Source organism: Panulirus ornatus, chromosome 17, assembly GCF_036320965.1.
Source record: "Panulirus ornatus isolate Po-2019 chromosome 17, ASM3632096v1, whole genome shotgun sequence".
Lineage (NCBI taxonomy): Eukaryota > Metazoa > Arthropoda > Malacostraca > Decapoda > Palinuridae > Panulirus > Panulirus ornatus.
The window spans coordinates 33,054,880-33,081,668 of NC_092240.1; the positions used below are offsets into that span (position 1 = coordinate 33,054,880).

Genomic DNA, 26,789 nt, shown 5'->3' on the forward strand with positions numbered 1-26,789 from the left:
ATATATTATATATATATATATTATATAAAGTATAAAAAAAAAAAAAAAAAAAAAAAAAAAAAAAAAAAAAAAACTTTGTCGCTGTCTCCCGCGTTTGTGAGGTAGCGCAAGGAAACAGACGAAAGAAATGGCCCAACCCCTCCCCCCTATACACAAGTATATACATGCGTCCACACACGCAAATATACATACCTACACAGCTTTCCATGGTTCACCCCAGACGCCTCACATGCCTTGATTCAATCCACTGACAGCACGTCAACCCCGGTATACCACATCGCTCCAATTCACTCTATTCCTTGCCCTCCTTTCACCCTCCTGCATGTTCAGGCCCCGATCACACAAAATCTTTTTCACTCCATCTTTCCACCTCCAATTTGGTCTCCCTCTTCTCCTCGTTCCCTCCACCTCCGACACATATATCCTCTTGGTCAATCTTTCCTCACTCATCCTCTCCATGTGCCCAAATCACTTCAAAACACCCTCTTCTGCTCTCTCAACCACGCTCTTTTTATTTCCACACATCTCTCTTACCCTCACGTTACTCACTCGATCAAACCACCTCACACCACACATTGTCCTCAAACATCTCATTTCCAGCACATCCATCCTCCTGCGCACAACTCTATCCATAGCCCACGCCTCGCAACCATACAACATTGTTGGAACCACTATTCCTTCAAACATACCCATTTTTGCTTTCCGAGATAATGTTCTGGACTTCCACACATTCTTCAAGGCCCCCAGAATTTTCGCCCCCTCCCCCACCCTATGATCCACTTCCGCTTCCATGGTTCCATCCGCTGCCAGATCCACTCCCAGATATCTAAAACACTTCACTTCCTCCAGTTTTTCTCCATTCAAACTTACCTCCCAATTGACTTGACCCTCAACCCTACTGTACCTAATAACCTTGCTCTTATTCACATTTACTCTTAACTTTCTTCTTCCACACACTTTACCAAACTCAGTCACCAGCTTCTGCAGTTTCTCACATGAATCAGCCACCAGCGCTGTATCATCAGTGAACAACAGCTGACTCACTTCCCAAGCTCTCTCATCCCCAACAGACTTCATACTTGCCCCTCTTTCCAAAACTCTTGCATTTACCTCCCTAACAACCCCATCCATAAACAAATTAAACAACCATGGAGACATCACACACCCCTGCCGCAAACCTACATTCACTGAGAACCAGTCACTTTCCTCTCTTCCTACACGTACACATGCCCTACATCCTCGATAAAAACCTTTCACTGCTTCCAACAACTCTCCTCCCACACCATATATTCTTAATACCTTCCACAGAGCATCTCTATCAACTCTATCATATGCCTTCTCCAGATCCATAAATGCTACATACAAATCCATTTGCTTTTCTAAGTATTTCTCACATACATTCTTCAAAGCAAACACCTGATCCACACATCCTCTACCACTTCTGAAACCACACTGCTCTTCCCCAATCTGATGCTCTGTACATGCCTTCACCCTCTCAATCAATACCCTCCCATATAATTTACCAGGAATACTCAACAAACTTATACCTCTGTAATTTGAGCACTCACTCTTATCCCCTTTGCCTTTGTACAATGGTACTATGCACGCATTCCGCCAATCCCTGGGGATAGGGGATTAAGAGTACTTCCCACGTATTCCCTGCGTGTCGTAGAAGGCGACTAAAAGGGGAGGGAGCGGGGGGCTGGAAATCCTCCCCTCTCGTTTTTTTTTTTAATTTTCCAAAAGAAGGAACAGAGAATTGGGCCAGATGAGGGTATTCCCTCAAAGGCCCAGTCCTCTGTTCTTAACGCTACCTCGCTAATGCGGGAAATGGCGAATAGTTTGAAAGAAAGAAAGAAAATATATATATATATATATATATATATATATATATATTTTTTTTTTTTTTTTTTTTTTTTTTTATACTTTGTTGCTGTCTCCCGCGTTTGCGAGGTAGCGCAATGAAACAGACGAAAGAAATGGCCCAACCCCCCCCATACACATGTACATACACACGTCCACACACACAAATATACATACCTACACAGCTTTCCATGGTTTACCCCGGACGCTTCACATGCCTTGATTCAATCCACTGGCAGCACGTCAACCCCTGTATACCACATCGCTCCAATTCACTCTATTCCTTGCCCTCCTTTCACCCTCCTGCATGTTCAGGCCCCGATCACACAAAATCTTTTTCACTCCATCTTTCCACCTCCAATTTGGTCTCCCTCTTCTCCTCGTTCCCTCCACCTCCGACACATATATCCTCTTGGTCAATCTTTCCTCACTCATTCTCTCCATGTGCCCAAACCACTTCAAAACACCCTCTTCTGCTCTCTCAACCACGCTCTTTTTATTTCCACACATCTCTCTTACCCTTACGTTACTCACTCGATCAAACCACCTCACACCACACATTGTCCTCAAACATCTCATTTCCAGCACATCCATCCTCCTGCGCACAACTCTATCCATAGCCCACGCCTCGCAACCATACAACATTGTTGGAACCACTATTCCTTCAAACATACCCATTTTTGCTTTCCGAGATAATGTTCTCGACTTCCACACATTCTTCAAGGCCCCCAGGATTTTCGCCCCCCCCCCCAACCCTATGATCCACTTCCGCTTCCATGGTTCCATCCGCTGCCAGATCCACTCCCAGATATCTAAAACACTTCACTTCCTCCAGTTTTTCTCCATTCAAACTCACCTCCCAATTGACTTGACCCTCAACCCTACTGTACCTAATAACCTTGCTCTTATTCACATTTACTCTTAACTTTCTTCTTCCACACACTTTTCCAAACTCAGTCACCAGCTTCTGCAGTTTCTCACATGAATCAGCCACCAGCGCTGTATCATCAGCGAACAACAACTGACTCACTTCCCAAGCTCTCTCATCCCCAACAGACTTCATACTTGCCCCTCTTTCCAAAACTCTTGCATTTACCTCCCTAACAACCCCATCCATAAACAAATTAAACAACCATGGAGACATCACACACCCCTGCCGCAAACCTACATTCACCGAGAACCAATCACTTTCCTCTCTTCCTACACATACACATGCCTTACATCCTCGATAAAAACTTTTCACTGCTTCTAACAACTTTCCTCCCACACCATATATTCTTAATACCTTCCACAGAGCATCTCTATCAACTCTATCATATGCCTTCTCCAGATCCATAAATGCTACATACAAATCCATTTGCTTTTCTAAGTATTTCTCACATACATTCTTCAAAGCAAACACCTGATCCACACATCCTCTACCACTTCTGAAACCACACTGCTCTTCCCCAATCTGATGCTCTGTACATGCCTTCACCCTCTCAATCAATACCCTCCCATATAATTTACCAGGAATACTCAACAAACTTATACCTCTGTAATTTGAGCACTCACTCTTATCCCCTTTGCCTTTGTACAATGGTACTATGCACGCATTCCGCCAATCCTCAGGCACCTCACCATGAGTCATACATAAATTAAATAACCTTATCAACCAGTCAACAATACAGTCACCCCCTTTTTTAATAAATTCCACTGCAATACCATCCAAACCTGCTGCCTTGCCGGCTTTCATCTTCCGCAAAGCTTTCACTACCTCTTCTCTGTTTACCAAATCATTTTCCCTAACCCTCTCACTTTGCACACCACCTCGACCAAAACACCCTATATCTGCCACTCTATCATCAAACACATTCAACAAACCTTCAAAATACTCACTCCATCTCCTTCTCACATCACCACTACTTGTTATCACCTCCCCATTTGCGCCCTTCACTGAAGTTCCCATTTGCTCCCTTGTCTTACGCACTTTATTTACCTCCTTCCAGAACATCTTTTTATTCTCCCTAAAATTTAATGATACTCTCTCACCCCAACTCTCATTTGACCTTTTTTTCACCTCTTGCACCTTTCTCTTGACCTCCTGTCTCTTTCTTTTATACATCTCCCACTCAATTGCATTTTTTCCCTGCAAAAATCGTCCAAATGCCTCTCTCTTCTCTTTCACTAATGCTCTTACTTCTTCATCCCACCACTCACTATCCTTTCTAATCAACCCACCTCCCACTCTTCTCATGCCACAAGCATCTTTTGCGCAATCCATCACTGATTCCCTAAATACATCCCATTCCTCCCCCACTCCCCTTACTTCCATTGTTCTCACCTTTTTTTTTTCTTTTTTTTATACTTTGTCGCTGTCTCCCGCGTTTGCGAGGTAGCGCAAGGAAACACGAAAAAAATGGCCCAACCCACCCCCATACACATGTATATACATACGTCCACACACGTAAATATACATACCTACACAGCTTTCCATGGTTTACCCCAGACGCTTCACATGCCTTGATTCAATCCACTGACAGCACGTCAACCCCGGTATACCACATCGCTCCAATTCACTCTATTCCTTGCCCTCCTTTCACCCTCCTGCATGTTCAGGCCCCAATCACACAAAATCTTTTTCACTCCATCTTTCCACCTCCAATTTGGTCTCCCTCTTCTCCTTGCTCCCTCCACCTCCGACACATATATCCTCTTGGTCAATCTTTCCTCACTCATCCTCTCCATGTGCCCAAACCACTTCAAAACACCCTCTTCTGCTCTCTCAACCACGCTCTTTTTATTTCCACACATCTCTCTTACCCTTACGTTACTTACTCGATCAAACCACCTCACACCACACATTGTCCTCAAACATCTCATTTCCAGCACATCCATCCTGCTGCGCACAACTCAATCCATAACCCACGCCTTGCAACCATACAACATTGTTGGAACCACTATTCCTTCAAACATACCCATTTATATTTTTTATTTTTATATATTTTTTTTTTTTTTCAAACTATTCGCCATTTCCCTCATCAGCAAGGTAGCGTTAAGAACAGAGGACTGGGCCTCTGAGGGAACATCCTCACCTGGCCCCCTTCTCTGTTCCTTTTTTTGGAAAATTAAAAAAAAAAAAACAAGAGGGGAGGATTTCCAGCCCCCCGCTCCCTCCCCTTTTAGTCGCCTTCTACGACACGCAGAGAATACGTGGGAAGTATTTTTTCTCCCCTATCCCCAGGGATTATATATATATATATATAAAGGGAAACAGAAGAAGGAGTCACGCAGGGAGTGCTCATCCTCCTCGAAGGCTCAGACTGGGGTGTCTAAATGTGTGTGGATTTAACCAAGATGTGAAAAAAAGGAGAGATAGGCAGTATGTTTGAGGAAAGGAACCTGGATGTTTTGGCTCTGAGTGAAACGAAGCTCAAAGGTAAAGGGGAAGAGTGGTTTGGGAAGGTCTTGGGAGTAAAGTCAGGGGTTAGTGAGAGGACAAGAGCAAGGGAAGGAGTAGCAGTACTCCTGAAACATGAGTTGTGGGAGTATGTGATAGAATGTAAGAAAGTAAATTCTCGATTAATATGGGTAAAACTGAAAGTTGATGGAGAGAGATGGGTGATTATTGGTGCATATGCACCTGGGCATGAGAAGAAAGATCATGAGAGGCAAGTGTTTTGGGAGCAGCTGAGTGAGTGTGTTAGTGGTTTTGATGCACGAGACCGGGTTATAGTGATGGGTGATTTGAATGCAAAGGTGAGTAATGTGGCAGTTGAGGGAATAATTGGTATACATGGGGTGTTCAGTGTTGTAAATGGAAATGGTGAAGAGCTTGTAGATTTATGTGCTGAAAAAGGACTGGTGATTGGGAATACTTGGTTTAAAAAGCGAGATATACATAAGTATATCCCTGGGGATAGGGGAGAAAGAATACTTCCCACGTATTCCCTGCGTGTCGTAGAAGGCGACTAAAAGGGAAGGGAGCAGGGGGCTGGAAATCCTCCCCTCTCGTTTTTTTTTTTTTTTTTTTTTTTTTTTTTTTTTTTTTTCCAAAAGAAGGAACAGAGAAGGGGGCCAGGTGAGAATATTCCCTCAAAGACCCAGTCCTCTGTTCTTAACGCTACCTCGCTATCGCGGGAAATGGCGAATAGTATGAAAAAGAAACAAAAAAAAAACATAAGTATACGTATGTAAGTAGGAGAGATGGCCAGAGAGCGTTATTGGATTACGTGTTAATTGACAGGTGCACGAAAGAGAGACTTTTGGATGTTAATGTGCTGAGAGGTGCAACCGGAGGGATGTCTGATCATTATCTTGTGGAGGCTAAGGTGAAGATTTGTATGGGTTTTCAGAAAAGAAGGGTGAATGTTGGGGTGAAGAGGGTGGTGAGAGTAAGTGAGCTTGGGAAGGAGACTTGTGTGAGGAAGTACCAGGAGAGACTGAGTACAGAATGGAAAAAAGTGAGAACAATGGAAGTAAGGGGAGTGGGGGAGGAATGGGATGTATTTAGGGAATCAGTGATTGATTGCGCAAAAGATGCTTGTGGCATGAGAAGAGTGGGAGGTGGGTTGATTAGAAAGGGTAGTGAGTGGTGGGATGAAGAAGTAAGATTATTAGTGAAAGAGAAGAGAGAGGCATTTGGACGATTTTTGCAGGGAAAAAATGCAATTGAGTGGGAGATGTATAAAAGAAAGAGACAGGAGGTCAAGAGAAAGGTGCAAGAGGTGAAAAAGAGGGAAATGAGAGTTGGGATGAGAGAGTATCATTAAATTTTAGGGAGAATTAAAAGATGTTGTGGAAGGAGGTAAATAAAGTGCGTAAGACAAGGGAGCAAATGAGAATTTCAGTGAAGGGCGCAAATGGGGAGGTGATAACAAGTAGTGGTGATGTGAGAAGGAGATGGAGTGAGTATTTTGAAGGTTTGTTGAATGTGTTTGATGATAGAGTGGCAGATATAGGGTGTTTTGGTCGAGGTGGTGTGCAAAGTGAGAGGGTTAGGGAAAATTATTTGTTAAACAGAGAAGAAGTAGTAAAAGCTTTGCGGAAGATGAAAGCCGGCAAGGCAGCAGGTTTGGATGGTATTGCAGTGGAATTTATTAAAAAAGGGGGTGACTGTATTATTGACTGGTTGGTAAGGTTATTTAATGTATGTATGACTCATGGTGAGGTGCCTGAGGATTGGCGGAATGCGTGCATAGTGCCATTGTACAAAGGCAAAGGGGATAAGAGTGCGTGCTCAAATTACAGAGGTATAAGTTTGTTGAGTATTCCTGGTAAATTATATGGGAGGGTATTGATTGAGAGGGTGAAGGCGTGTACAGAGCATCAGATTGGGGAAGAGCAGTGTGGTTTCAGAAGTGGTAGAGGATGTGTGGATCAGGTGTTTGCTTTGAAGAATGTATGTGAGAAATACTTAGAAATGCAAATGGATTTGTATGTAGCATTTATGGATCTGGAGAAGGCATATGATAGAGTTGATAGAGATGCTCTGTGGAAGGTATTAAGAATATATGGTGTGGGAGGCAAGTTGTTAGAAGCAGTGAAAAGTTTTTATTGAGGATGTAAGGCATGTGTACATGTAGGAAGAGAGGAAAGTGATTGGTTCTCAGTGAATGTAGGTTTGCGGCAGGGGTGTGTGATGTCTCCATGGTTGTTTAATTTGTTTATGGATGGGGTTGTTAGGGAGGTGAAAATAAGAGTTTTGGAAAGAGGGGCAAGTATGAAGTCTGTTGGGGATGAGAGAGCTTGGGAAGTGAGTCAGTTGTTGTTCGCTGATGATACAGCGCTGGTGGCTGATTCATGTGAGAAACTGCAGAAGCTGGTGACTGAGTTTGGTAAAGTGTGTGAAAGAAGAAAGTTAAGAGTAAATGTGAATAAGAGCAAGGTTATTAGGTACAGTATGGTTGAGGGTCAATTCAATTGGGAGGTGAGTTTGAATGGAGAAAAACTGGAGGAAGTGAAGTGTTTTAGATATCTGGGAGTGGATCTGGCAGCGGATGGAACCATGGAAGCGGAAGTGGATCATAGGGTGGGGGAGGGGGCGAAAATTCTGGGAGCCTTGAAGAATGTGTGGAAGTCGAGAACATTATCTCGGAAAGCAAAAATGGGTATGTTTGAAGGAATAGTGGTTCCAACAATGTTGTTTGGTTGCGAGGCGTGGACTATGGATAGAGTTGTGCGCAGGAGGATGGATGTGCTGGAAATGAGATGTTTGAGGACAATGTGTGGTGTGAGGTGGTTTGATCGAGTAAGTAACGTAAGGGTAAGAGAGATGTGTGGAAATAAAAAGAGCGTGGTTGAGAGAGCAGAAGAGGGTGTTTTGAAATGGTTTGGGCACATGGAGAGAATGAGTGAGGAAAGATTGACCAAGAGGATATATGTGTCGGAGGTGGAGGGAACGAGGAGAAGAGGGAGACCAAATTGGAGGTGGAAAGATGGAGTGAAAAAGATTTTGTGTGATCGGGGCCTGAACATGCAGGAGGGTGAAAGGAGGGCAAGGAATAGAGTGAATTGGAGCGATGTGGTATACCGAGGTTGACGTGCTGTCAGTGGATTGAATCAGGGCATGTGGGGCGTCTGGGGTAAACCATGGAAAGCTGTGTAGGTATGTATATTTGCGTGTGTGGACGTATGTATATACATGTGTATGGGGGTGGGTTGGGCCATTTCTTTCGTCTGTTTCCTTGCGCTACCTCGCAAACGCGGGAGACAGCGACAAAGCCAAAAAAAAAAAATATATATATATATATATATATATATATATATATATATATACCCACATGTACATATATACATATATAGCTATCACCGAGTCCCTGCTGCTGCACATAGCCTTCAGCTGTCCCAATTACCACTGTCATTTATACAGATTAGTACTGGTATTTTTCTCAGAGTATAACTGAATTTGTAAAATATTTGTCTAAACAACTTTTGAAAGTTATTTATAGTCTTAGAATTCACTACGCCTAATGATAACTTTTTCCAGTGCTCAACACACCTAGGAAAAGAAGCTTTTTCCCATGTCTATACTACATCTTTTGGCTTTGAGTTTTATTTCATTTATCCTGGTAACCATATTTTCTTGTATTTCATAAAGATGTTCATGATTTATGTTATCAAACCTGCTCAAAATTTTTTAAGGGAGAAGAGATCCATTTATTTTAGCCTCTTTTCATCTACCAGATTTCTGAGGGATGGGATAAATTTTGTTGCACATCTGTGTACTTGCTCTAATTTTTCCTCATCTTTTCTATAGTATGGGGACCAGAACTGGATGCATATTCAAGATGTGGTCTTACTAGAGAATTATAAAATGTGAGCATTGTTTCTGGTGTCTTGTAATCTGTGTTCCTGGCAATGAAACCTAAAATTTAGTTGCCTTTTTTTACTTGCTGCTTGACACTGTTTAGTGTACTTCAGATTGTTGCTAATGACAACTTCAAGGTCCTTTTCTTCATTTACTTTAGTTAGAGAGTGTTCGAATAGTTTGTAGTTGTAATGTATATTCCTGTCTCCAAAGTGCATAACTTTACATTTGTCTACATTAAACTTCATTTGCCATCTGTCTGATGACTCTGCTAGTAAGTTAAGATTCTTTGAATCATTCTGCAGTCCTGCCTGTTTACAGCTCTACCTTTTTGTCTAGTATTGCTAGCAGATTTGGAGATCTTAGGTGTGGGACCGAGTTCTAGGTCATTAGTGCATGTTACAAAAAGAATTAGGCCTAGGCCTGTCCCCTGTGGCACACCACTCATTACATCTAGCCAATCTGAGGTTTTGCCATTTAATGCCACATGCTGCTTTCTTCTGGTAAGCCAGTTTCTGATCCATGTACAGAGTTCTTCACCATTTCTGTGTTCTTTGACTTTATGTAAGTCTTTTGTGAGGTTTTTATCAAAAACCTTTTGGAAATCTGAATATGTTACATCAGATGGTACTTTTTTGTCCCAATTCTGATAAATAACATTCAAACCTTTTTGACCCAATTCTGATGAATAGTATTAAAAGATTTCAGCAAATTTGTCAGGCAGGATCTTCTATTGTGGAAACCATGTTGGCTGTCTGATATAATTTTGTAATGTAGAAACGTGACAATTTTATCACGTATATTTTCCATTATTTAACCTAACACTGATGTAAGGCTAATTGGGCAGTAGTTCAAGGCACACTTTTTGTCTCTCTTTTTATAAATAGGAGTAATATTTGCTAGTTTCCAGTCAGTTGGCACATGACCATCCGAGAGAGATTTTTTGAATATTTTTGATGTGGGGTGTATCAGCTGTCTCAAGACCTCTTTTAAAAAAGTTTGGAGCTAAGTTATCTGGGCCGTTGGATTTGTTAGGATTTAATTGTTTCAGGTATTTAAGTACTGCAGAGCTCTATATTTCCTAGACCTTCAACTCTTCTTCATCAGATCCTTTAAGCATTTTCATTGGTTGCGGTATTCAAGATGTTTCTTCAATTGTGAATACAGAGTTGAAAGAATGATTTAGTATGGTAGCCATTTTATTGTTGTCAGTATTTAGTGTGTCATGTTTGTTTTGTAATGGTCCAATTCCTTCTTTAACTGTCTTCCTTCATCTTATGTATTTGAAGAATTCCATTGGATAATTCTTAACTTTCAATCAAATTCTTTTTTCTTCCTCGAGTTTACTCTGTTCTATGACCTTCTTACACTCTATTTGGATTTTGATTAATTCCTGGCAATTTTCATCAGTTCCCATTAACTTGAATTTCTTATACACTTTTTCTTCTTTTGGCGAATTAGTCCTTCTTTTCTCCCATTCATCCATGATGGTTTTGAAATATTGCAAGTTCTCTGTAATTTGTGGAATATGATTATTTTCAATCTCAAGTAGTGTGTTTTTAGAACTATTCCACATTTCTTCTCTGTGAACATCAAGACGTTTTGTCCAATTGGAACTGCGAATTTCGTGTCTAATGTTCTCAAAATTTGCTCCCCTGTAATCTGGGATCAAGTGTTTGTTGTCATGTATTTCATAATCTAAATTTATTTTTAATCTAATCAAATTGTGATTGCTGTTTGACTAACTCTTCCCTACTTTGCAAGAGTTGATTAGATTTGTGTCTCTGGTGAAGATCAAGAATGTTTTTACCTCTAGTTGGTTTTTTAATGTTTAACAAAGTCTTACCTACTTCGCAAGAGTTGTTGAGGACAAGATCCAAAATGTCTTTACCTCTACTTGGTTTTTGATTAACTGTTCTAGCAAAGCATCTTCAATAAGTTCCATTAGTCTTGTTTCCTCTCTGTCACCTGTTAACAAGTTCCAGTTTATGTTTGGTCTGTCAAAGTCTCCTACTATTATAACCTCTTTACTACTATTATAACCTCTCTACTGTTTACTATAGTTTTGATTTCATTGTATAGCATCTTATCATCATCCTCTTTTTGCTTAGGAGGCCTCTGAATAACGCCAACGTTTTACTTTTGAGCTTGTCAGTAACGTCAATATAAAGAGAGTCCTAAGTGTGTGTGTGCCTACTTTGCTTATCTTGATAGCACTTAGATTGTTATCAACATAGATCAAAACTCTACCACCTACCCTGTATAAGCAATCTTTCGTAAATAGTTTTTATCTGGGCATTGCTAACTCGGTGATTAAGTGTTTATTCTCAGAGTTTACCCATGTTTCTGAGATTGCAAATAGTGTTTGGCTTTTCAGTAATTGCTTAGGATGTAAGTTCATTGCATTTCATAATGATGCTCAGTAGCCTTGATTGAAATATAGAGAGGATCATGAAAGGGAAAAAAATGAGACAGGATAGTATTTACGAATTTTGGAGGAAGTGTAAAAACCTGTCTTTTAAAATGTGCCAGGTCATAGTTAATGAGAAAGACATGAGATGGTAGAGAGTTCCAAAGCTTCGATGCATAGGGAAAGAAAGAGTCATTGAAACGGCCCACCCTTGAGTTGCCAACAGTCTCGTATTAATCATGTGGCGAAGCAGCTAGCTGAATATTGTGTTGTTTACCTAGTGATGGGGGAACACAAGCAGCCACTTTTTGGGAGCATAAACCAAAGTAATACCTATAGAAGAAGGGAAAATTAACTAACTTTTTAGCATAGGGCTGAAATGGTATGGACATAAGGAGAGAATTGGTGAGGAGATGATGACTATGAAGGTATACATGTCAGAAGTGGAAAGCATTGGACAAAAAGGGAACCCAAAGGTGAAAAATGAGGTGGTAAACAGTGAAAAATGCTTTGAAAGCTCAGGGACTGAACGTGTAAGGTGCGAAGCATATAAAGGATAGACAGAATTGGAGCGATGTTGTTTACAAGGGACGACTTGCTATAAATGAGCTGAACCATGGCATATGAAGCAGTTTGGAAAACTAGAGAAAGGTCTATAGGGCCTAATCTTGAATAGGGAGCTCTGGTTTCAGTGCATTGTACATGACAGCTAGGAAGTGGATGTGAGTGAATGAGACTTACTTTCTCTGTTCCTGGGAGAATAAGGCAAGGTGTATAGGATCCTATAGGGTGAGAAAGTTTTTAACAGTGCCATACTCTTTTAGTGCACTGACAGTGGTACTGCCTCATTGAAGGTGATTCTCACATGTATTACCACTTGCAAGTACAGTCCAGAACACCTATTACTATAGTATGTTTTGATAACTTGTATACATATTATATTTCTGTGTAGATAACTTTATTATCCCTGGGGATAGGGGAGAAAGAATACTTCCCACGTATTCCCTGCGTGTCGTAGAAGGCGACTAAAAGGGAAGGGAGCGGGGGGCTGGAAATCCTCCCCTCTTTTTTTTTTTTTTTTTTTTTTTTTTTTTTTTTTTTTTCAAAGAAGGAACAGAGAAGGGGGCCAGATGAGGATATCCCCTCAAAGACCCAGTCCTCTGTTCTTTACGCTATCTTGCTAACGCGGGAAATGGTGAAAAGTATGAAAGAAAAGAAAGATAACTTTATAGATCTATTATTACCATGCTGTTATAGATCTATTATTACCATGCTGTTTTCAGTTTTCCCTCAAACGGAGTTCAAAGGGAGGGAATGCCACTTATTATACTGTAATATGTTTTAAAGGTAGAATGATTTGAAAAATTTGAATATGGAAGTTTTTTTTGATGTATTTGAAGTAAAATCCTTTTGAAATAAGGAAACACTAGCTTGGTTCTTATACATGATTGTGTGTTCTTTATAATTTTTTGCTTTTCTGTGTGATACAGCTAACAATGGATGTCCCTCGAAACAAAAAAGAGGGTGATCACGTGATAAAGGCACAGGAGACGGCACTGGTAGCCCTTCAGCATGGATACAAACTAACAACTGGTCAAAAGAATCTCTTAAATCATATGGACCCAAAAGACAAAAAGGCCATGGAGGAGAGAATTAGTAAGGTACTTTTACTTTTCATTTTGTATCCAAGTATATTTTAGGGTTCATTACGTCCTGAATACCACTTTCAAAATGTAAGAAGGGGGTAATGTTTTATGTTAATCTATCATGGTACAAATAATCTCAAACATTGCCTGGCTATCATGGTACAAATACTCTTGAAAATTACCTTATCCTAGTTGAAACCTTTTTCCATAAAGTATTTTATATTCAGTGTATGTCACTATAAGATTCTTCCATTTGTTTATATACAGATGTCTTCATTTTAGCTTTGCTTAGAATATTTTATATGTTGTTTAGCTTTTTACAAGATACTATTTCTCTCTAAATACAACATACAGTTTTATATGTATGATTCACGTTATTTTCTTATTTCCAGGCTCATTTCTCTGAACATCAGAGAAAGAGAGCACTTGTTCATGGGGTTTGTGTGTGTGTGTCAAATTACTATTAGTGTGTGTGTGTGTTTGTGTGTGTGTCAAAGCACCATTACACACTATGCAGGCCCAAATGGAGACAGCATTAGGGTGTGCTATATTTCACCTTCAAGCACCATGGTATCTATAAGGCTGACCAATGTTTGTCCATAAGACCTAATAACTGTACAGCAACTCACTCAAGTCAATGACATCACTGGCATGGAGAAACAGATGGTGCCTACAAACCACCAGCCCCCATCCTCTCTTATTTGCACTTCTAACTGTAGACTCTTTAAATTCTCCTTTGTTTTCACTGGTCTGTAATGTCAGAGATATAGAGTAGATAGGTCTGCAATGTTATCCCTAGGGATAGGGGAGAAAGAATAATTACATGTTCCCTGCATGTTGTAGAAGGCGACTAAAAATAGGAGGGGGGGCTGGAAATGCTCCCCTCCTGTTTTTAGTTTTCCAAAAGAAGGAATAGGGAAAGGGGCCAAGTGAGGATATTCCCTCTAAGGCTCAGTCTTCTGTTCTTAACACTACCTTGCTAATGTGGGAAATGGCGAATATGCATGTAGAAAAAAAAGTCTGCAAGTTTTCATTTCACTACTTTCTTTTCTGGCCTTCCGAGGAGTGTTTTTGATGGTGTTTGGCTACAAGCTGTAAAGAATACATTGATCTGTCTTGTGGGTTTCATGTGCTGGCTAGGGTACTTTTTTCATTTGTTTAGTGTACTTGTACAGTATGTTTAGGGAGTAATTTCTTCTTGTAGTTTCAGCTGTTGGGTTTTTTATTTAGATAGGGGTCTCAGCTTTTTTTCCGTATGGTGGCACCCATAGAGCTTTGTTGTGGTTGACCAGTTTCTTTTTTTTTTTTAGCACGTTAGGAGCCATGGACTGTTCCTGTGGTTTACCAGGGTGGCTGCCATTCTTACAATGCACAAGAGATATCTTGATCCTAAAATTGCTTTGTTTGGGTGTGGCCCACCATATCACTTTAGTGGCCTTGATCTTTGAGATATACCCATACTGATTGACTCACTGTTTTATATGTGTTGTAGATAAGGCATGTCCCTCATCTTATGTTGGGAAATCATTATCAAACAGTGTCTTGATCTTGGGACATCAGTTTGCCCATCAGAAAGCTGTAGTTCCCTCTGTTAAAACCACACTAATCTGGTTTGTTTCCATCGCTGTTTTCTGTCAAGTCTGACATATATATGTTCTCTGACTTATGACCATCCATACATACAACTGAAAAAAATGTAAATTAATATATGCTGATGATAGTGAATGTAAGACGATCCCGGCATTGTGTACATCACGGCATCTCTCTCACTTACCATTTAGTAAGTGTGTGTTATTCAAGTGAATCTAACAGATTTTTGTGCTGGATTAAATCATTTTTGTATCGAACCCCAAAAATGACGAGCAAGAGGCAAAACCCATTACATGTTGATAGATCTGGCCAGAAGCCGAGGAAGATGCTCAATTTGGAATTGAAAATGAAGGTAATCACCCTGTATAAAGAGGGAAAAAAGTTAATGTGATTGTGTGTGATCTACAGTTGTCCCATTTGATGATCTCCACAATTTAACGGACTGAGAAAAAATATGGAAGCAGTGAAAGGTTCAGCAAGTATGAAGTCTACGATGATAACAAAGCAGTGACAAGGGCCCATCTACGAAATGGAAAAGTCGTTGATGCTTTGGATGGAAGATCAGTTTAAAAAATATTTACCACTAAGCTTACAATTCAGGTGAAGGCTAGAAGTCTTTTTGAGACCTTGAAGGAGCGAGCGGGATTACATTAAGAAGTTAACAGCAAGTCAAGGTTGGCTAACAGATTTAAAAGATGTAACTTGCACAGTGTTTGAGTCACAGGTGAAGCAGCAAGTGCTGACAAAGGAGCTGCTGAAAAATTCATCGAAAGTTTGGATGAATCAATCCCTGAACTAAAGAATCTTAAATAAAAGGTAAGAAGAACTACGGAATCATATAATAAAGCAGGTTCATAAAAAAACAGGATAATGATAAAAATTGACTAGGATAATTCAACATGCTATGCTGACATGTTCATTTTGGAGATCCAACCGGTTGGTCAGAACAGAACTTAGATGTATGTCCAGGAGCATCTGTACACTTAAGTGAAGGTCATCTAATTCTTTGTTGTCATAGGGGAGATGGAAACAAACATTAAGCCCTAAGATTTATGGGCTTACACTAATCCCCCTTGACAATGAAGCCCTTAAGATTTAAGTGACCCCAGTGTGGGGGGCTTTTCAAAAAATTCAGAAAAATATTTTAATCACTTCATATGAAATATTACGAAAAGTTAAGACATTCAAAGTTTTTCCACCAGTTGGTGGTGCACTGGCTAATATCACTGCTAACTTGACAGATTAGATTTTATTAGAAAAACCATTGTTAACTAAGAATTTACTTGACTGGTTATTTCTTGGGGGAAGAGGTCTTATCATGAAATGTTCTTGTAAGCAAGACTTAAGGTGGCTCTGATGACACTTAATTTGTAACTTTTGGGACTATCACTCCCAGCATTCAGACACCTTCCCAAATCAGCAGTCTTATGGTGAACACTGGTTTAGTATTCCCATTATGAGCCCAGATAACTACATCAAGAAAGGGGATTTTGGTGTCCATACCCATCTCGTAAGTGAAGTCAGAACAGATGTCTCCTCCATAGGTTTCTGTAGTTTCTTAACAGTGCTTTTCTTTCCTTATGATGTTGTAAATGTCATCAACGTGTTGGCAGGACATAATCAGATGAATGTAGAAGTAAGCAAAAGTTAGACCCAGTGACAGCTGATGGTGACTCCCTCTACCCGATAATTTAGCTTACCATCAGGGCTGCGGAATGGGATACAGTCATGCAGTTGGCCTTCAAGTATGGTTCTAGGAATCATAGTTGAGGGTTAAGGAGAATGTGAATTTAGTCATTGATTGTAGAGATCACATAGCAGGATTTGGAGAAAGTGAAGTGTTTTAGATACCTGGGAGCAGACATGGCAGCAAGGAGGGTGCAAAGGTTCTTGGAGTGCTGAAGAATGTGTGGAAAGAGAGACTTATCTGGGAGGGCAGTAATGGGTGTTTAAAGGGATATTGGTTTCCAAAAATATTTATGGAGATGTGGTAATAAAAAGAGTATGACTGAGGAAGCTGAAGAGGGTGTGCTGAAATGATTTAGACGTATGGAGAGAATAAGTAAGGAAAGGTTAACAAAGAGGATATATGCATCACAAGTGAAGGGAACAAGAAGAATGGGTAAACCAAATTGGAGACGGAAGGAAAAAGATTTTGAGCAATTGAGGGCTGAACATGGAGAAGAATGAAAGGCGTGCATGGAATGGAGTGAATTGCAGCATTGTGGTATATTCCAGTCAACATGCTGTCAGTGGACTGAACTAGGGCATGTGAAGCATCCAGGGTAAACATGGAAAGGTATGTAGGTCTGGTTGTGGATAGGAAGCTGTGGTTTCAGTGCACTGCACATGACAGCTAGAGAATGGATGTGAGTGAATGTGGCCTTTCTTTGTATGTTCCTGGCGTTGCCTCACTAACACGGGAAATGGTGATCAAGTATATCATAAAAGGCTCAGATTGGGGTGTCTCAATGTGCATGGATGTAACCAAAATGAGAAGAGAGATAGGTAATATGTTTGAGGAAAGAAACCTGGATGTTCTGGCTGTAAGTGAAACGAAGCTCAAGGGTAAATGGGAAGAATGGTTTAGAAAAGTCTTGGGTGTAAAGTCAGGGGTTAGTGAGAGGATGAGAGCTAAGGAAGGAGTAGCACTACTTCAGAAACAGGAGTTGTGGGAGTGTTTGATAGAGTATAAAAAAGTAAATTCTAGATTCAGTACTTAAAGTGGATGGAGAGAGAGGTGGGTGATTATTAGTGCTTATGCATCTGGTCATGAGAAGAAAGATCAAGAGGGCAAGTGTTTTGGAAGCAGCTGGGTGAATGTGTTAACAGCTTTAGTACACGAGATTGGGTATTAGTGATGGGTGATTTAAATGCAAAGGTGAGTAATGTGGCATTTGAGGGTTTGATTGGTGTACATGGGGTATTCACTGTTGTGAATGGAAATTATGAAGAGCTTGTGGATTTGTTTGCTGAAAAAAGACTGGTGACTGGGAATACCTGGTCTAAAAAGACAGAGATATACTTGATTGATAGGTGCGTGAAAGAGAGACTTTTGGATATAAATTTGCTGAGAGGGGCAACTGGAGGGATGTCTGATCATTGTCTTGCGGAGGCGTAGGTGAAGATTTGTAGAGGTTTTCAGAAAAGAAGAGAGAATGTTGGGGTGAAGAGTGTGGTGAGAGTAAGTGAGCTTAGAAAGGAGACATGTGTGAGGAAGTACCAGGAGAGATTGAGTGCAGAATGGAAAAGGGTGAGAGCAAATGACGTGAGGGGAGTGGGGAAGGAATGGGATGTATTCAGGAAAGCAGTGACGGCCTGTGCAAAAGGTGCTTGTGACATGAGAAAGGTGGGAGGTGGGCAGATTAGAAATGGTAGTGAGTGGTGGGATGAAGAAGTAAGATTGTTAGTGAAAGGGAAGAGAGAGGCATTTGGACGATTTTTGCAGGGAAATTGTGCAAAGACCTGGAAGATGTATAAAAGAAAGAAGCAGGAAGTCAAGAGAAAGGTGCAATGTGTTTGATGATAGAGTGGCAGATATAGGGTGTTTTGGTCAAGGTGATGTGCGAAGTGAGAGGGTTAGGGAAAATGGTTTGGTAAACAGAGAAGAGGTAGTGAAAGCTTTGCAGAAGATGAAAGCAGTCAAGGCGGCGAGTTTGGATGGTATTGCAGTGGAATTTATTTAAAAAGGGGATGACTGTGTTATTGACTGATTGGTGAGGATATTCAATGTATATATGGTTCAAGGTGAAGTGTCTGAGGATTGGCGGAATGCATGCATAGTGCCATTGTACAAAGGCAAAGGGGATAAAGGTGAGTGCACAAATTACAGAGGTATAAGTTTGTTGAGTATTCCTGGGAAATTATATGGGAGGGAATTGATTGAGAGGGTGAAGGCATGTACAGAGCATCAGATTGGGGAAGAGCAGTGTGGTTTCAGAAGTGATAGAGGACGTGTGGATCAAGTGTTTGCTTTGAAGAATGTATGTGAGAAATACTTAGAAAAACAAGTGGATTTGTATGTATCATTTGTGGATCTGGAGAAGGAATATGATAGAGTTGATAGAGATGCTCTGTGGAAGGTATTAAGAATATATGGTGTGGGAAGCAAGTTGCTAGAAGCAATGAAAAGTTTTTATCGAGGATGTAAGGCATGGGTACAAGTAGGAAGAGAGGAAAGTGATTGGTTCTCAGTGAATGTCGGTTTGTGGCAGGGGTGCGTGATGTCTCCATGGTTGTTTAATTTGTTTATGGATGGGGTAGTTAGGGAGGTGATTGCAAGAGTTTTGGAGAGGGGGGGCAAGTATGCAGTCTGTTGTCAATGAGAGGGCTTGGGAGGTGAATCAGTTGTTTGCTGATGATACAATGCTGGTGGCTGATTTGGATGAGAAATTGCAGAAGCTGGTGACTGAGTTTGGTAAAGTGTGTGAAAGAAGAAAGCTGAGAGTAAATGTGAATAAGAGCAAGGTTATTAGGTACAGTAGGGTTGAGGGACAAGTCAATTGGGAGGTAAGTTTGAATGGAGGAAAACTGAAGGAAGTGAAGTGTTTTAGATATCTGGGAGTGGATTTAGCAGCGGATCGAACCATGGAAGCGAAAGTGAGTCACAGGGTGGGGGAGGGGGCAAAAGTTCTGGGAGCGTTCAAGAATGTGTGGAAGTCAAGAACATTATCTTGGAAAGCAGAAATGGGTATGTTTGAATGAATAGTGGTTCCAACAATCTTATATGGTTGCGAGGTGTGGGCTATAGATAGGGTTGTGTGGAGGAGGGTGGATGTGTAGGAAATGAGATGTTTGAGGACAGTATGTGGTGTGAGGTGGTTTGATCAAGTAAGTAATGAAAGGGTAAAAGATGTGTGGTAATAAAAAGAGTGTGGTTGAGAGAGCAGAAGAGGGTGTATTGAAATGGTTTGGTCACATGGAGAGAGTGAATGAGGAAAGATTGACAAAGAGGATATATGTGTCAGAGGTGGAGGAAACAAGAAGTGGGAGACCAAAGTGGGAGAGGTGGAAGGATGGAGTGCAAAAGATTTTGAGTGATCGGGGCCTGAACATGCAGGAGGGTGAAAGGTGTGCAAAGAATAGAGTGAAATGGAACGAAGTGGTATACTGGGGTCGACGTGCTGTCAGTGGATTGAACCAGGGCATGTGAAGCGTCTTGGGTAACCTATTGAAAGTTTTGTGGGGCCTGGATGTGCAAAGGGAGCTGTGGTTTCAGTGCATTATACATGACAGCGAGAGACTGAGTGTGAACGAATGTGGCCTTTGTTGTCTTTTCCTAGCACTACCTCGCATGCATGCGGGGGGAGGGGTTGTCATTTCATGTGTGGTGGGGTGGCGTTGGGAATGAATAAAGACAGCAAGTATGAATTATGTATATATGTATATGTTGAAATGTATAGGTATGTATATGTGCATATGTGAACGTGTATGTATATACATGTGTATGTGGGTGGCTTGGGCTATTCATTCATCTGTTTCCATGCGCTACCTCGCTAACATGGGAGACAGCGACAAAGTATGATAAATGAATAAATAAAAGATTTATTATATTTGTTACAGTTTGTCGCTGTTTCCTGTGTTATCGAGGTAGCGCAAGGAAAGAATGGCCCAATCCACCCACATACACACGTATATATATATACACGCCCACACATGCACATATACATCCCTATACATTTCAATGTATACATACATATACATATACAGACATATACATATATACACATGTACATATTCATACTTGCTGCCTTCATCCATTCCCGTCGCCACCCCGCCCACATGAAATGGCACCTCCCTCCCCCTGCGCACACACGAGATAGCGCTAGGAAAAGACAACAAAGGCCACATTCGTTCACACCCAGTCTCTAGCTCTCATGTGTAGTGCACCGAAACCGTAGCTCCCTTTCCGCATCTGGGCCCCACAAAACTTTCCATGGTTTACCCCAGACGCTTCACATGCCCTGATTCAATCCATAGACAGCATGTCGACCCCGGTATACCACATAATTCCAATTCATTTTATTCCTTGCACGCCTTTCACCCTCCTGTATGTTCTGGCCCCAATCGCTCAAGATCTTTTTCACTCTACCTTCCACCTCCAATTTGGTTTCCCACTTCTCCTCGTTCCCCCTACCTCTGACACATATATCCTCTTGGTCAATCTTTCCTCACTCATTCTCTCCATGTGACCAAACCATTTCAACACACCCTCTTCTGTTCTCTCAACACGCTCTTTTTATTACCACATATCTCTTTTATCCCTGGGGATAGGGGAGAAAGAATACTTCCCACGTATTCCCTGCATGTCGTAGAAGGCGACTAAAAGGGGAGGGAGCGGGGGGGCTGGAAATCCTCCCCTCGTTTTTTTTTTTTTTAATTTTCCAAAAGAAGGAACAGAGAATTGGGCCAGGTGAGGGTATTCCCTCAAAGGCCCAGTCCTCTGTTCTTAACGCTAATGCGGGAAATGGCGAATAGTTTGAAAAAAGAAAAAGAAATCTCTTTTACCCTTTCATTACTTACTTGATCATACCACCTCACACCACATATTTTCCTCAAAGGTTTCATTTCAATCACATCCACCCTGCTCCACACAACCCTATCTATAGCCCATGCCTCACAACCATATAACATTGTTGGAACCACTATTCCTTTGAACATACCCATTTTTGCTCCGAAATAACGTTCTCGCCTTCCATACATTCTTCAACACTCCTAGAAACCTAGCTCCCTCCCCCACCCTGTAACTCACTTCCGCTTCCCTGTTTCCATCTGCTGCTAAGTCCTCTCCCAGATATCTAAAACGCTTCTTCCTCCAGTTTTTTCCATTCAAACTTACCTCCCAATTAACTTGTCCCTCAACCCTACTGAGCCTAATAACCTTGCTCTTATTCACATTTAATCTCAACTTTCTTCTTTCACACACTTTACCAAACTTGGGTACTAACCTTTGCAGTTTCTCATCTGAATCAGCTACCATCGCTGTATCATCAGTGAACAACTGGCTCACTTCCCACGCCCTCTCATCCACAACAGACTGCAGACTTGCCCCTCTTTCCAAAATGCTTGCATTCACCTCCCTAACAACCCCATCCATAAAAATATTAAACAACCATGGAGACATCACGCACCCCTGCCGCAATCCAACATTCACAGGGAACCAATCACTTTCCTCTCTTTCTAGTCGTACACATGAATTACATCTTTGGTAAAAACTTTTCACTACTTCTAACAACTTGCCTCCCACACCATATACTCTTAAAACCTTCCACAAAGCATGTCTATCAACCCTATCATATGCCCTCTCCAGATCCATAAATGCTACATACAAATCCATTTGTTTTTCTAAGTATTTCTCATATGCATTCTTCAAAGCAAACACCTGATCCACACATCCTCTACCACTTCTGAAACCACACTGCTCTTCCCCAGTCTAATGCTCTGTACATGCCTTTACCCTCTCAATCAATACCCTCCCTTATAATTTCCCAGGAATACTCAACAAACTTATGCCTTCATAATTTGAACACTCACCTTTATCCCCTTTGCCTTTGTACAATGGCACTACACATGCATTCTGCCAATTCTCAGGCACTTCACCATGAGCCATACATACATTAAATATCCTTACCAACTAGTCAACAACACAGTCACCCCCTTTTTTAATAAATTGCCTTTGTACAATGTCATTGTGCATTCATTGCACCAATCGTCAGGCACTTCACCATAATCCATACATACATTGAATTTCCTTACCAACCAATCAACAATATGGTCACCCCTTATTTTAATGAACTCCACTGCAATACCATCCAATCCTGCTGCCTTGCCAGCTTTCATCTTCAGCAAGCGAGGTAATAACAAGTAGTGGTGAAGCAAGATGGAGTGAGTATTTTGAAGGCTTCTTGAATGTTTTTGATGATAGAGTGGCAGATATAGGGTGTTTTGGTCGAAGTGGTGTGCAAAGTGAGAGGGTCAAGGAGAATGATTTGATAAACAGAGAAGAGGTGGTGAAAGCTTTTCAGAAGATGAAAGGCGGCAGTGTTGGATGGTATTGCTGTAGAATTTATTAAAAAAGGGTGAATGCTCTGTTGACTGGTTGGTAAGGATATTCAATATATGTATGGTTCATGGTGAAGTGCCTGAGGATTGGCAGAATGCATGCATAGTGCCATTGTACTAAGGCAAAGGGGATAAAGGTGAGTGTTCAAACTAGAGAGGCATAAGTTTGTTGAGTATTCCTGGGAAATTATATGGGAGAGTATTGATTGAGAGGGTGAAGGTATGTACAGAACATCAGATTGGGAAAGAGCAGTGTGGTTTCAGAAGTGGTAGAGGACGTGTGGATCAGGTGTTTGCCTTGAAGAATGTATGTGAGAAATACTTAGAAAAACAGATGGATTTGTATGTAGCATTAATGGATCTGGAGAAGGCATATGATAGAGTTGATAGAGAGGTCTGTGGAAGGTATTAAGAGTATATGGTGAGGGAGGTAAGTTGCTAGAAGCAGTGAAAAGTTTTTATCAAGGATGTAAGGCACGTGTATGAGTAGGAAGAGAGGAAAGTGATTGGTTCTCTTTGAATGTCAGTTTGAGGCAGGGGTGCATGATGTCTCCATGGTAGTTAAATTTGTTTATGGATGGGGTTGTTAGGGAGGTGAATGCAAGAGTTTTGGATAGAGGGGAAGTATGCAGTCTGTTGTGATTGAAAGGGCTTGGGAAGTGAGTCAGTTGTTCGCTGGTGGTACAGCACTGGTGGCAGTTTTGGATGAGAAACTGCAGAAGCTGGTGACTGAGTTTGGTAAAATGTGTGAAAGAAGAAAGTTGAGAGTAAATATGAATAAGAGCAAGGTTATTAGGTTCAGTAGGGTTGAGGGACAAGTTAATTGGGAGGAAAGTTTGAATGGAGAAATACTGGAGGAAGTAAAGTGTTTTAGATATCTGGGAGTGGATTTAGCAGCGGATGGAACCATGGAAGCGGAAGTGAGTTACAGGGTAAAGGAGGGAGTGAAGATTCTGGAGTGCTGAAGAATGTGTGGATGGTGCGAACATTATCTCGAAGAGCAAAAATGGGCATGTATATATGGTTGCAAGGCATGGGCTATAGATAGGGTTGTGCGGAAGGGGGTGAATGTTTTAGAAATGAGATGTTTCAGGACAATATGTGGTGTGAGGTGGTTTGATCGAGTGAGTAATGAAAGGGTAAGAGAGATGTGTGTTAATAAAATGAGTGTGATTGAGAGAGCGGTAGAGGGTGTATTGAAATCGTTTGGTCACATGGAGAGAAGGAGTGGGGAAAGATTGACATAGAGGATATGTGTGTCAGAGGTGGGGGGAACGAGAGGTGGGAGACTAAATTGAAGGCGGAAGGATGGATTGAAAAAGATTTTGAGCAATTGGGGCCTGAACATACAGGAGGGTGAAAGGCGTGCAAGGAATAGAGTGAATTGGAATGATGTGGTATACCGGGGCTGCCGTGCTGTCAATGGATTGATCCAGGGCATGTGAAGCATCTGGGGTAAACCATGGAAAGTTTTGTGGGGCCTGGATGTGGAAATGGAGCTGTGGTTTCAGTGCATTACATAAGACAGCTAGAGACTGAGTATGAATGGATGTGGCCTTTGTTGTCTTTTCCTAGCATTACCTGGCATGCGCACAGGGGAAGAGGGGTACCATTTTGTGTGTGGTGGGGTGGCAACAGGAATGGATGAAGGCAGCAAATATGAATATATACATGTATATATATATATATATATATATATATATATATATATATATATATATATATATATATATATATATATATCTGTGTATGTATATGTATGTATACGTTGAAATGTATAGGTCTGTATATGTGCTTGTGTGTGTGTGTTTAAGCATATACATGTGTATGTGGGTGGGTTGGGCCATTCTTTCGTCTGTTTCTTTGTGCTACCTCGCTAATGCGGGAGACATCGACCAAGTATTATAAATGATAAATAAATATTTAGGTATTTTCTTTATTATACTTGATTGCCATTTCCCACATTAGCAAGGTGGTGCCAATAAACAGGCGAAAAATGGCCTATCCACTCCTATGCATGTATATTTATTTATACATAGATGCCTATACATGTACTTATGTATACCCACACATATACATATGAACATATACACTTATACATACTTAACATACACAGATATATACATATATACACATTTACATATTCATAATTGCTAGTCTGCAATCCATTTGTGGTGCCACCTCACGCAACTGGAAACAGCATTGCCCCCCCCCCCCCCCCCCCCTTTAGTGAGATAGAGCCAGGAAAACAGACAAAATGGCTTCGTTCATTCACACTCAGTCTCTAGTTGTCATATACAATGCATTGAAACCACAGCTCCCTGTCCACATCCAGGCCCCACAGACCTTTACATGGTTTACCCCAAATGTTTCCCCATGGTCTGATTCAATCCATTGACAGCAATTCAACCCCAGTATACCATATCATTCCAATTCACTCTATTCCTTACACACCTCTCACCCTCCTGTATGTTTAAGGTCCAATTGCTCAAAATGTTTTTCACTCCATCCTTCCACCTGCAATTTGGTCTCCTGCTTTTTGTTCCCTCTGCCTCTGACACATATATCCTCTTTGTCAATATCTCCTCACTCTTTCTTTCTGTATGTTTCAACCATTTCAACACACTATCTTCTGCTCTCTCAACCACACACTTTTTTTTTTTTTCCTTACATCTCTCCTACACTTCCAGTACTTACTCAATAAAACCACCTCACACCAGATATTGTTTACACACATGCACACCTCCAGAGTTTATTAAAGAAAAAATATTTTCAATGATTGTATTGTGCTACGGTCTCTTAGCTGTTCCCTTCTAATAGCTACTTTTTTGTTTGCTGTATTTCTCTACTTTCTCGAAACTTTTCCTTCTAAAACAAAAGATTATTTTCCTTACTCTTCCCTACTGTATCGTTCCATTTTCCAGGCCATTTTCAGTATACTTTATATATTTTTTTAACTTATATGCTCTCATACTTAAGAAATGTTGATGTAATTACATCCCCAGGTACTGGTAAGCCTAATACATAAGTTTGGGTTTATGATGTAACTTCTTTTCCTTTAAGTTACGGGGAAGGCAGGAGAAGACCTATATGGAACACCTTCGAAGGAAGAGGCAAATAATTCCCCGGAAGGGTGGCGGTGAGGAAATCATATCCACACCTCGTTTACCAGTACGCTTTCCTACCTCCCTGAAGAAAATTAAGCCACAGGAGTGGCCACCACAACACAGGATCTTCATTAATTTGTAAGTTTATATTATTTGTAGAAAGTGATGATTTGGCAGGGATCTTGTAACTGTACAGATGAGAAATGTGTAATTGCAAAGATGTCTATATGTAATCCACTCTAATGTGAAAACATATCGATATATTGTAACTATTGATGCTGAACCTTTGCTGGAAGCAGTTGATGGTTAATAGAAATGAGCCCTGACACCACCAGATAACATACTAGACACAGATTCATAATGCTGGTCCTAAGATAAACCTCTAAGCAAAATTAGCTCTTCAAATGAGGGCCCTACAGGAACCTTGAAGGTCAAATTACTATGTTCTCATAACCTTTTCCTTGGTTAACAAAATGGATTTATTTTTGGGAAAATTTGCTAATATGTCTTCATCCTGTTAGAGTGCAGAATTCATATTGTCTTTCAGTTTAGGAATGTTAATATTCATATAGCAGTGGCTATCAGCTGATAGAAAATTGTAATCCAAAGCACACATCTCTTGGGGTACCATGATGCTCAGACTACAACCTCATAATTTTTACTGATATTATGAAAATTTTTTGAGTATAGTACCTTCCTTGACATTCATAAATGTTATTCTCTGAAAATTTTCATGTTATGTCTCCACTTTGATAGTCATACCATGTTAGTAAGATATATGCTTCTTTTACAACAGTTATGTTTAGTCCATAGTATTTCACTGT

At 40.8% G+C, this 26,789-nt stretch overlaps 1 protein-coding gene across 2 annotated transcripts in view; it reads left to right on the forward strand.

Annotated features, from left to right (window-relative positions):
• Nucleotides 1-26,789, forward strand: part of LOC139754664 (uncharacterized) — a 337,643-nt gene that overhangs the window by 199,264 nt on the left and 111,590 nt on the right. For both annotated transcript variants that reach the window (XM_071672209.1, XM_071672210.1), the window contains 2 exons: nucleotides 13,052-13,222; nucleotides 25,922-26,103. In XM_071672209.1, the coding sequence (XP_071528310.1) occupies nucleotides 13,052-13,222; nucleotides 25,922-26,103 (353 nt within the window). The remainder of the gene's footprint in view (nucleotides 1-13,051; nucleotides 13,223-25,921; nucleotides 26,104-26,789) is intronic.